Consider the following 12286-nt stretch of genomic DNA (forward strand, 5'->3'; position numbering starts at 1 on the left):
TATCTTACTGTTTCTTCCAAGGTGCCGAACGGCGTATAATGCCGAACTAAGAGCCCCGAAGCGAACAACGGACCATAGTCATCGTCATGATCGTTAACAGAGGGATAATTATTAAACACGTTTTGGTGTTCTTGTAAACAAGCCGTGGAAGTGGCAAATCTCTGCCTGTCGTTCATTTCATTATCACTATCTTCATTATCTTTCATATGTTCTTTTACATGCAAGAGTAAATCGACGCATAGTTGCGTGATCGTCGCTGGATCGCTTCTCACTCTTTCTCGCACTTTCCTGATGTACATGGACAAAACGCGGTCATTCAGCTGCGGGAACATGGGCCTCAAGGAATCCAAAATCCTCGCCTCCACGCGGTCCACGGACATTAAATTTACAATACTGTACGTTTTTCCGTACATTATAATACAGTAACTGTAAAGTGCACTCGAAGCACTTCTCTTCGCCTGACTGACGGAGATGTGACGTCAGAGGCCTAAGCACCAGGGCGGGGTACTAGCGGTCTGTTTCTGATTTTTCCCATGCCCCCACACGCCGTAACTTGCAGAATATTTATTGCAGTTTTCAGTGATATGCGAACTCTGCAATTCAAAATCAACCTAACGACTGCGTTCAAAGTCAACAGGGCCACTTTTTGCCCCTCCCGGTCTGGATAAAGTTAGGGGCAGACCATTAGAAACGTTATAGGGAGGGTGGGGAAAAATACAAAAAAAAGGAAAAATGCCAAGAAAAAAGTGTGCAAAAGGGAAAGGAAAAAAAATCGTGCAGGAGGAAAGTTCCTATTAAGCACTAAAAACACCTGTCATTTTACACTTGACGAGATCAACTTTGTGACAAAATATTTATCAAGAAGAATGCTGAAAAAAGCATTTCGAAGCAAATTACATTCAGGCTGGCCTTCCAACAAGCAAAACCTTTTTCCCATTCGCTGATGAGCGCTGATGGCCCTGATGGCTCTGTTCAGTCGTCACTTTTCCAACAGCTGCTCTGGCCCACCTTCCAGGATTAAATAAATGAAACCATATTTCCAACGGTTCTTGTAACAGACCGCACTGAGATAATTATTGTAGTACAGTTACTGTAGTAGAGTTCAATGGAATTTGGCTCTTGTTTTGTCTAATTTACTGGCACTGTACCTTTAAAATCGCCAAAATCTCATATCTTGGTAACCTGTGGCTGAGGATGGTACAGTAAGCCTGTGGTTGCACTTGGCAAATGAATACAAAAGCCATTTCATTTTCCACCCGCAGTATCAAAATTAGCCTGAATTTCAGACGTCTCTCCAGATGGTTGCCTGACCAGAGAGGGACGTCTGAAATTCAGGTTATATAAAAAATAGATCCGAAATATAGTCATGCATGCATTACAAGTTAGATGTTTAGTAATTTACCTTATTGTTACTTATTTTCGCGGGCACTTAATTTCGCGAAAATGGAACAGGAATATTTAGCGAGACTTAATTTTCGCGATTTGGCCAAAAATACGTAATTAGCATAAAAAATACAATAGAAATCGTTTAGAATTAATTTTCGCAGGTCTTTAATTTCGCGATTTTCAAAAAATCGCGAAAATCGCGAAAATTAAGTCCCGCGAAAATAAGTAACAATAAGGTACATACACTTAAATGAGAGAAACTGAGAAAATCAACCCTTATTAATAAAAACTGAATTCTGCCAACAGAAGAAAACTCCCCCAATGAAGTGTTGAAATGCACTTATTTTCCTAAAGATTCTGGATTTAGCTTGAATTGTTGATAGGCCTGCATGGACACTATAGAACAACTGCAATGATAACAGATAAAAAACAAACCATAGAAGGAAAAAAAGAAATAACCAAAATTACCCGGCACTGTTTTGGCCTCATTAGTTTTACAATGAGCCTTGCCTAGGAACAAACAATTTTTTTAATCTTTTTCTTTTGAACATTTTAAGCCATTTCTTTCAAAGGTCTAACTTTCTTCTCATTTGTTCAAGTGTTTTATGAAACATACATCCTCGGAGACCCAGGGGCAGTTAGTGGATGTGAAACATACTGATCAACACCTTTCAAATGATGTGTCATATATAGATATCAGGTTTATTTAATTTACCAACAAAGACCATTCGCCTTAGGGGGTAAAGGGTTAATGAAACAGCAAGCCATAGTTTTTTTAACTAGCATCATCCCTGTTAGTCTGCGTCGCAGACGTAACCTAACCCCGGCCAGGACTAAATCAGGATTTAGTTTCGTTTGCGGCGCAGGCTACATCCCTGTACATTAAATACAATTCTGTTTTGCATTATTTTAGAAACAGGGTTCGTACTCTTTTAAGCTTTTGAGATTCCATGACTTTCGCAGACTTTCCATGACCTAAATTTGATTATTTTTCTCAGAAATTTTCAAAGATTATCTTGATTTCTGGTACAATTTTAGACTTTTCTTCACAACAAAAAACCTGCCTAATTTATTTTGTACAGTACGTGACCCAAGAATGTCACAAGTCTCACAACAATCATGAACTCTATTAGATAATTATTTTTTTATCTCACTTACAATAAATTATTAATATGCTTCATTATTTACTTACTTACAACTATCACTAACAATACCTAACATTATCTACTTGCAGTATGCTGACTAACTTACAAGCATCCCTTACAATAAATTACCTTAACTTGTTACTATTCAGTAATTTTATATACTTACGAACATCACTTAAAGTGGTACTATGATCAAAATTTTACCTTCCCTTTTCTCTTCGGTTTTCGAAAGTACTTACATTAAATAGTAACCTTGCCAAATTTTAAGTTCAAATTCGAATTGGAAGACTACTTATTTCACGCGTAAACTTCGGCTTTGGCTTGCCGCCATTACTAGATTCAAAAATGTCCGAGGACCAAATAGAGATCTGGAACTAGTTGGGGCGAGAGCATGCTGACGTCATATGCGCATCAACAAAATGCCTGCTTCGAAGGCTGGAGTGACCGATTTGGACAAACATTGGTTTTCTTTTTAACCTGAAGTGGTACAGAAGCCTGATCTACTGCACAAATGTTTTTTAAACATACTACAAGGCATCTCCAGATCACTTTTGCACAACATAGTGGCAGAAAACAATTCAAAAGGCGGAATTTCGTGACATCTCAACGCGCCCGATTCAACCGTGCGAGATGAATAATCGATCACCTGATAACTTTGAGAGAAACTTGTACTCATGGAAATGTGTTATAGATATTTTCCCTGCAACCACTATGAGGTTAACTTCTTAGCTTTTTGAGAGAAGTTGGGGGATTGGATAGAATGCGTGAGCAAAGATGTTTCGAAATTATCTACAGCTTACTGTATTCACTAATTTGTAGAAGCAAAACATTGGGTGAGTGGCGTAAATTTACTTTTATTGCTCAAGCGCTCGTTTTATTTCTAGAATATTTATTTTTAAATCAATTGTAGATAAGCTTACTTTATGCCCAAAAAGGTAATTTTTGGACAAAACCCTGTATGTTTTCTGAATTATCTCCTCGAATGAACATACATTATGTGAAGTACACTACAGCTGCAGAAGGAAGCAAAACTTAGCAATACCATTTTACTGATTATAGGTACTGAGAATGTTCCCATTGTAATCCTCTGTATACTCTGCAGTCTTAATAATTGAATTTTTTTTGCTCACCAGCACGTTCTCGGTGTTGGTCACTTGTTTATTTCTGCCATGAAATGTAGAAGTAGTCGCTACAAAAGGACTACTTCATTGTGCACTTACAGAATAGTATCCATAAACATTTTCTGAGGAGTAAATTAAACTCAGGATTGAACACTGACAGCCTGTCTCAGAGACATACAGGCTATCCTGATTTTACTCAGTAAATCTTTATTTATGAGCCATATGTACCCTTATGAGCCTTTATTTATGAGCCATATGAGGAGTTTTTAACATAGATTAATTAGGAGTAATTCATTTTATCCAAATTTTTATCATTGTAATGATTATCATTGTAATTTTTATAATTTTAAAATTGTTATTTCTACTGTAATTTATTGTCACTGAAAAGCCCCGTAAGGGGAGTGTCAAATTAAAGTATCGTATTGTATATGTACACTTACCGGTATGTTGTGTGCAACAGAGCAATGTTGAAATCCTAGCCACCCTTTATTTTGAGTTTGCAATATTTTTTTGCATGTCCTTTTTGTTCATTTAGTTGAGAATTTATGGGTCAACACAAAGTGCGAGGCAGCGATGCATGCAGTCCATTCCAGTTAGCCTATGTAACAGTGCGGTCAGCCTACAGTTAGGTTAGGTAGCTTGCAGTTAGCCTTTTTATTTGGAGTAGGGATTTCTGCCTTGCATGCCTTGCCTCACTGCCTTGCCTTGTACGCCTCGCACATTATTTTGTAAGAGTCGATTTAGTAGCCAAAAATTAATCATGTGAATGTGCCAGAGAACTCTTGAGCTGCTAACACAAGTACAGTCAAACCTGTACCATAAATAAAAATGTTGTCATAGTAATGTAGTAGTTGTATTGAGATGCAGTGGCCTAATGGTTAGTGTGCTGGATTTCGGATCAAGGGGTTCAGGTGTGAGCCCTTACCAGTGTCATTGTGTTGTGTTCTTTGGCAAGACTACTCTCATAGTGCCTCTCCACCAAGTGTAGAATGGGAATCGGCAAATTAATGGTGTGGGGAGGGGGAAGGGTAAACCTGTGATGAACTTGTACTTGCATTTATCTAGGAGGAAGTAGAAATACTCCTGGTTGCTTAATCCTACTTACGGGGTAAGCTTGCTTGATGTACAACTAGGCTTGCATGCAGACTTTGATTTTTTGTGTCAAGGGAGCAATTGTGAAGACTATTTATGGGAATTAAGTATATTTAACCCTTATGGAAGCAGAAATTTTTTTCTAATATGGTGTCTGTTTATCTAGGGTGGTACACAGAGCTGGCTTGCTTACAGTCGGGTTAAGTTAACACAGGATAAAAACAGGACAGTATTTTAGAGCAAAACGAAGAGAGAAATCGCCCCGCTTTGACAAACTGCCCCTTGGTCTTGGAGATCAGTAACAGCAAATCAATCTGAAACATTTACAGAAAATAACAGTCCTTTAACCGATTAAATGCCGGCTTCAAATGAAGGCCGGGTCCACCAAGCCAAATTCGAAATAAATACCAGGGGCGTTTAATTGAGAAAATACGGTATAACTGGTTTCGTTCCGGAAAATTTGTGCCAAAAAAGTAAAAAAAAAAGTCTGATATGTTTCTTGTTTCATTGATATGTTTCTTGTTTCATATACCTCACATGATTTTGGGAAAAAAAGAAAAAAAAAATCCTCGAACAAACTATGCCAAGTTAGTTCATTTTGGTGATGCTGTGAAGTGTTGTGACTCTGTACTATCTGACTACTGTATGAGGCTGGCAGAAAAATTTTTAACTTTTTACTTGGGTACATATCCTCTCAGGCCAAGGACAAAATTGTGAGGCCAAGAGGAAAACACATTAACTCTGGTGAAATGAATGAGGAAAACTACTCCTACCCAGTTTTCCGGCTGCTCAAGGGTCAGTTTCATAACATAATTTATTAGTAAATAGTTTCCTTATTTTAGGAAACAGAAATACTGAATGCTGGCTGAAACTGGATGTCTGTACTGATATCACCCATCAAAATTATTGTCTGTTTTACAGTAAAGGAAGCTAAAACTATATAAATCAAGGAGCTAAATCTATTGATCACCTGCACCATCCAAGTTGACTTTAATTTTTCTGTATAAAGTTGACATTATTTCATGTTATTACAGCTTTTTGTCGAGAGAAAAAAACAGAGAAAGATTTCTAATTAGCTCATAATGCCCATGGCGTGTGTTATAAATTACAAGAATGAAAACAACAGTTCAGATCATCTTATCATTTCAATGCTTCTTCAAACGGCAATAGCAACCTACATGTATGTACCTCTCTACAAACATTGCAGACATTTTATCCTAACTATTCAATTACGTTTTTCCCATCATACCATGTATTCAAACGTATGCAGTCCCTGAATCGCCGTTCCTCTTCGCTCTTCGAGGCTTCTTTGATCGGTGCTCCGATCGGGCATGAAGAAGACGACAGCTTCATTGAAGGCAAACAGCGCCAAAACCTCATCGAACGAAATACAAACATTGCCCTTTATAATTATTTAGACGGCTCTAATCCTCATCACAAGGAACGATACCGCTAAATTACATTGTCTCTTAGTTGCAGCTTTCTTCGGTTTGGCTACCGGACGAACTGGGCGAAGAATTCGACGAAGAAAACATCTTTTATAACCCTGTGAATTCTCAGTGTATTCTCTCTTTGAACACTCGAAGCTCGAAGCCAAGATGCGCATATGACGTCACGATCCAACTCATGCGTAAATCCGCTTTTCAGTGCAGTCGCCGGCTCACTTAAGCGGTCCGAGTAATGGCGGACGGGTTTTCGACGATTTTCGGCTACCTTTTTTAAGGCTTATCTCGCTCGCAACGTTCTGAATTCTAGCGTGTTAGTTAAATATGGACTTATTGTCCAAATTGGCGTTAGAAAAAAGCGAAAAGAAAAACAAAAAATTTGGTCATAGTAGCACTTTAATATGGTGGCTCCAAATAGTTTTATTATTACTGCGTGCGCGCTGCTAGTGCAAGCTTGTCAGACACTGCATGCGCGTTGACGCAAGCTCAGGCAATTATAATGATCAATCACAGTATGTCAAGCGTTTTAAACTAATAAAACTAAACTAAACTACATCTGTAAAGTAGACTAGACTAGACTGACAAAACTAAACTAATCCAAACCAAACTAAACTAAACTAAACTAAACTAAGCTAAACTAAACTAAACTAAACTAAACTAAACTAAACTAAACTAAACTAAACTAAACTAAACTAAACTAAACTAAACTAAACTAAACTAAACTAAACTAAACTAAACTAAACTAAACTAAACTAAACTAAACTAAACTAAACTAAACTGAACTAAACTAAACTAAACTAAACTTAACTTAACTAAACTAAACTACATGTAAACTAAACTAATCTAAACTACCCAGGTAAAACTAAACCATAACATGATTATATGATGCACATTTTTCTTTAATATGCAAATGGCATACAACATGTTATTGCACTGGAAAGAGAAATTAAAACAGCTCAACTGCCACTTAAAAATTAATATTCTCCATTTATCGAAAAAATTTTAACGCTGACCTGTCAGGCTGATTATCATCGTGTTCTTAAGTTTTTTTGTTGTTTTAATCTTGCAGGTGCCTTCATAAAAAACTTTCTTTGATGACTTTCATTAGTCTCTGCCCTGCTTTCACGATAAAAACAATTTTTTTCTGCCAGGTCACGGCGATTCACAAAATCATGGCATAAGGCCACAGATAAAATGCTGTAAGTGGCATGTGAGCCATTTTGTTGTTTCCAAAACAATAACATGTGATATGCCTTTTCATTAAAGTCTGGCCTGCTGTGATCTATTTCATCAAGCTTTGCCTGACTGACTTGCAGCCGACGTCCAAGTTTCATCCAATCCTTACCAATACAGTTGGAGAGGCCCTCAAGGACATCATCATCAGGGGTCCCTTCTTTCACAACTGGAAAATAGTTTGAGAGAGAAACAAAGAAACATTGATCCAGTAAACATTGTTATCCCCCCTTTAAAAAAATGGGCCCAGAAGATAATCTTTGCATTCAATAAGTGTAATAAATGTAATGAAATGGTACCTGGATGTGCCATTTCCTTGGTTTGCATGTTCTGGTTGGGCACTTGTGTCTTGCAACCTAGAACGAGTCATTTAGTACTATAATTTTTATTATAAATAGACAGAAGTGCTATGTACAGTGTATTGTTAATCCAGTGTATTGTTAACTTACATTCTACTGGGAATTAAACTTCAATCTGGACTAAGGAAATCACAACACACAGAAGGCAAAGAAAACTCCTCGACATACGATACCAAATCTCATTTTTGTCTGAACAATATGTCTACATGTATATGTTATCCATTCTGCAGCATGTATTTTGACTTGAATACAGGTATGTAAATAATTAAATTTACTTCAGTCAATTATTGAGTAAATTATGTGTTGTTCTGGAAAATATCTATATTCCCCCATAGAGGTTTTTATTGGTCCAAACCCCTCATCCTGTCTGGAATTAATTTTTTTTTTAAATTTTGGTCTTTAAGACCTCCCCCCCCCTTTCCCCTTACAATTTCGGAGGGTAGGGTATGGATATTTTCTGGGATCTGACACAATGTCACAATAAAAGATTTAGCTGTTAGAACCCTTATACATTGTACTCAGTTTCCTGTAAACATAAAAAAAAAACACACCAGAAAGTCAAAGAAAGGAGCATTCTAGAAAATGTAAATTGCTGCTTGTGATCGGTAACATTTTTAAAAGCTAGGTTCTGAGAATCTTACTACCTACAACAAAATCATGGACAATGCAAATTCTTCAATTTGAAATGAGATTTTACCTGAACGTGCCACTTTGACAGGAGCAGTTGACTGCCTGTTGTCATTGGCCAATCCTCTCTTGTTACCCACAGCACAAGAGCTCTGTCCTTTTGTAGAGGCCTCTGAAGAATAAAAAATATGCATGCATGTGCATGAATTACACACAATACTGGACTATAAAGTTTCATACAGAGACACTTTCTAAAGGTTCAACTCCTACCAAACGCTCACCCCTCAGTAAATTCACTTGTATTAAAAAAAAAAACCTGAGCTTGAACACTCATAAACTTATAAAATAATAAGGACTTTATACCTACCCAGTTCCCCCATTTACCAGCCTTCAAAGGGCGCAAAAAATGTTGAGACACTTGGTACTTTTTGAGTACCTTAAACAAATGTTACCCCTCACCCCGTCGATATTGCCTCCTCCGCCCAAACCAATGTTGGATTTGATATCTCCAAGACTTGCCTTGATTGTGTACAACATTAAATGGGGGAGGGGAAAGGGGAAGGGGTTCACAAGCTGCACCGGATTTAAAGTGGAAAAAAGGGAATGTTAAACTTTGTAGTATTTATTTCTCAACCAACTGTCTAAAAGACATTTCGCGTTCATTGTGACTCATATTCAGTCATCTCCTTTTTGCCATCATTCCCTGCACCTGCTGTTTTTTTTTTTTTTTCATAAGAGAGATGATTGGGGAAGAGTCAGGCGACAGGCAGGTATTATACCTGGCGTGCTTCTGGCTTAAATTTACATCCCTGCAAGATCAGGCATATAAAGGTCTGCTAATAACAGTACTGAAATGACAAGGTACCTGGAGGTGCCATTTCCTTGGTTGCAATCGTTGATTGCATGTCTTGGTCAGGCTTTTGCCTCTTGGATCCTGCAAAGAAATCATGTGAGAGTCAATTGGGGTGCTATTGGTAACCCTCTACATTCTGCATGCTATTACCCTTTTGAGACTCCTTATGTCTCATATTAAAAACTGCAAGACCAAAGCAAAGGTGTATGTGTTTATTATTCAACAAATTCATGTGATACCCATATATGGTAAGGACTTCCTTGTTATCTGCCATCCATACAAAACATGTACACAAATCTGTAAATACAATATACTGGCAGTTTGCCAGATTTACAAAACTTATGTTTTAACAAACTAAAGCTGTGATTACACACTGATGCTACTACACAATAAGGCTATGTTACTTGTACGAACAATGCTACATAAATCATCCAGACTCTTGCAAGCATAGCATAACCATAGTTTTTCTAGCTGTGGAATGGGTTTCATTGACAGTGCAATTTGTTGAATAATTAAACATGTGGCTCCTTCTCAATCTAGCACAATATGAAGCTACTGTACGACCTCATTGGCTAAGTTCCTGCATGTGTCAAACCAATAATTCTTAGTTTTATTAGGATCAATTTTGATCTTATTGTAAATAGGTTGTTTTTTTTGGTAAGAAAATTTTTTGGTAATGGATTTAAAACTTTAAGTAGGTCCACATCAGCTTTGTGAGTTGCCCCTTCTGAACTGCATACTTAACAAATTAAATGAATGTATGTATGAATTGTATGTCTGTCTGTCTGTCAGTCCGTCTGTACATATATTTCGTCAGTTGCCCTGAGGAAGGATTTTGTAAAAAAAACCCACAATATTGGTAAAACCATTTCCAGCATTTTGTAATTTGTTGACAGCTGTTATTCTGGAAGATTTAGAGCTGGTTAATAGATGTTTTTTGAATATGGAATATGTGTCAAAAATGCAATTGTCACTTAGAAAAAAAGAAACAAAAGTTAAGCAGCAATGAAACCTTTAGTTAATCAAACCTACCAGGCTGTTTCTGGTACAGAATATCCCCCAAGGCCTGAAAATAAATAAACTAGTGATTAAGTTTCAAAAGACTGATCAGAAGGTTACTTTTATGTACAAAAAATTCATTCAAAGGGTGCACTACAAGGGTTATTTTTTTTGAATTTCTTTTGTGAAGTCCCTTACTTGAGCTTTGACTGTATTTGAAATACTGTAAAATTCTGGTTATAAGCCCCCCCCCCCCCACTTATAATCCCCCCTGGTTATTGGCTCATCTACCTGTAGACGAAAAAGAAAAAACAGTGATTGTAAGCCATGCCCCCCCACCCCCCCCAGATATAAGCCCCCCACTGCTGGACGTCAGTACTGAACAGGGCTAGCTAAATGTTGCTTTATTAGGGCCATTCCATTTTATATCCACACCCCCCCCCCTGTTGACGAGGTAAGTCAAAATTTTACCCCCTAAAAAAAGATCAAAGTGCCAACATAATGCCCCCCTCCCCCCTCAGAAAAACCCGATTTTTCTTAACCCCATCAGAAAAAAGACCACTTTTTGCTCATTTTTTACTTACCCCCCTCAGAAAGAATCAAAGGTGCCGACATATTTTAGACCTCTTTTGTCAACGGGAGGGGGGGGGGTGAATTTTTTTTGGAATGGCCCTTATGAAACGTATTTAGATCAACACTGCCCAGAATTTTGTGGTATACAAACAAACAATCAAAAATAAACAGCCTGTCTAATCACCTTTTTGGCAGGCTTGGCAACTTTTCTGCCCCTCTGTTCTGGTACAAAAGGACGCTTACGCTTCAAGAGTAGTATTTTAGGTGGCTTATCAAAGCCAAGCTCATCAGTTGTGTTAGTTGTGTCCACTGTTGATGGCAGTGCACTTGTGTTTTGAGTTGCAGAAGTGGTAGTCGACGTAGCAGTTGCACTAGAAATACGGAGCTGTTCTTGTAAATACCTCCTGGTTGATGCATCGTGACCGTTATACTTAGAAAAAGCTATCTTAATGTATTTAACAGGAATGATCCTGAATTCATTTAAAAGCAACCGATAGCACTGCTTACTGTATTTTCCTGAAACAATAGAAGAAAAGTTTTCCATGCAGTCTTTTTCTTTTTGAGCTTCGCCAGGACTCTTAGTACCGTTATCTTTTTTCTCCAACTGCCTGCACTGGGCTAGAACATTCGAAGGCTCGATTTCAGTCGCTCTCTTGAGGCCGCTCTTTGTTGGCGTCGTCGAGGTGGATTTTATCAGGTCCAAGACAGGTTCAACATGAACCGTTGGAACATCAACGCCTGGTATTTCTTGAGTTAGATCTTGAAAATTCCTAACAGTGCTGTTCGAAGTAGGCGTTTTAAACAATATTCTTCTCTGTTTTTTTACCGTTTTCCTAGCGAGGGGAGATGGCGTCACTATATTCAAGAACGGCGCGTTTGTACTTATCCCAATCACTTTAGATGTACGGTTTGTGTTACTCAAGACAGACACAACATCGTCGTGGTCTTTTAAGGGAGAATCAACCACGTCTAAGTGTTCTGGTAAAGGAGTCGTCAAACTGTCGTTCACCTCCTTATTTGCGTCCAAAAGCATATTGGCGCATTCTTGAATGATTGTAAGCTCATGTGTAGCTGGTCGGCGATCGCTTCTCACTCTTTCTTGCACCTTCCTGATGCACGTGGACAAAACGCGGTCCTCAATCTTCGGGAATACGGGCCTTAAGGAATCCAAAACCGTGGCCTCCAGCTCCACGGACATTTTGCTCACACTACTATCATTATTTAAAAAATGCAGCTCGATCGAGGGATCATCGAGATGAGCGTCCCTTTGTTTCAAAATCGCCGCCACTCCCGCCTCGTCTGAAAGGCCAGCCAATCAAATAGAGCGATCTGACAATAGTTCGGAACCAATCAAAAACAACTCACTTTCTTCCGGCAACTTCCGACCGTCCTCGCGCGCCCGACTTGTCGCCCGAGACGCCCGACTATTGGCGGTTTCCGGAATTGTGTCAGC

The 12286-nt window shown here is 38.3% G+C and overlaps 1 protein-coding gene and 1 long non-coding RNA gene across 3 annotated transcripts; both read right to left on the reverse strand.

Moving 5' to 3' along the window:
• Positions 1 to 6: 6 nt before the first annotated feature.
• On the reverse strand, positions 7 to 6801 carry LOC144641385 (uncharacterized). Its single transcript, XR_013568544.1, has 3 exons — positions 6585 to 6801; positions 1627 to 2705; positions 7 to 1402 (listed from the first exon to the last, which is right to left on the reverse strand). It is a non-coding gene; the product is annotated as an uncharacterized LOC144641385 (long non-coding RNA).
• Positions 6802 to 7021: 220 nt separating this feature from the next.
• On the reverse strand, positions 7022 to 12097 carry LOC144641389 (uncharacterized). Of its 2 annotated transcripts, XM_078500403.1 has the most exons (6): positions 11018 to 12097; positions 10294 to 10327; positions 9274 to 9342; positions 8479 to 8580; positions 7722 to 7778; positions 7022 to 7591 (listed from the first exon to the last, which is right to left on the reverse strand). In XM_078500403.1, the coding sequence occupies exons 1-6, from the start codon at positions 12029 to 12031 to the stop codon at positions 7218 to 7220; spliced, it is 1650 nt and encodes a 549-aa protein (XP_078356529.1). In that variant the 5' UTR covers positions 12032 to 12097; the 3' UTR covers positions 7022 to 7217. The 2 variants fall into 2 exon arrangements, with proteins under 2 accessions (XP_078356529.1, XP_078356530.1); XM_078500404.1 differs by lacking the exons at positions 8479 to 8580; positions 9274 to 9342.
• Between the last annotated feature and the right edge of the window lie 189 nt (positions 12098 to 12286).

The sequence above is a fragment of the Oculina patagonica genome, unplaced genomic scaffold (assembly GCF_052425735.1).
Source record: "Oculina patagonica isolate OP01 unplaced genomic scaffold, crgOcupat unplaced9, whole genome shotgun sequence".
Lineage (NCBI taxonomy): Eukaryota > Metazoa > Cnidaria > Anthozoa > Scleractinia > Oculinidae > Oculina > Oculina patagonica.

Bases quoted from the DNA above. Each gene is read 5' to 3' on its own strand.
- LOC144641389 (XM_078500403.1), bottom strand. From the start codon at position 12,031: ATGTCCGTGGAGCTGGAGGCCACGGTTTTGGATTCCTTAAGGCCCGTA. The intron at 10,328-11,017 runs GTGATTAGACAG...ATTTATTTTCAG, and splicing joins TTGCCAAGCCTGCCAAAAAG to GCCTTGGGGGATATTCTGTA. The intron at 8,581-9,273 runs GTACCTTGTCAT...TTTATTCTTCAG, and splicing joins CAAGGAAATGGCACCTCCAG to AGGCCTCTACAAAAGGACAG.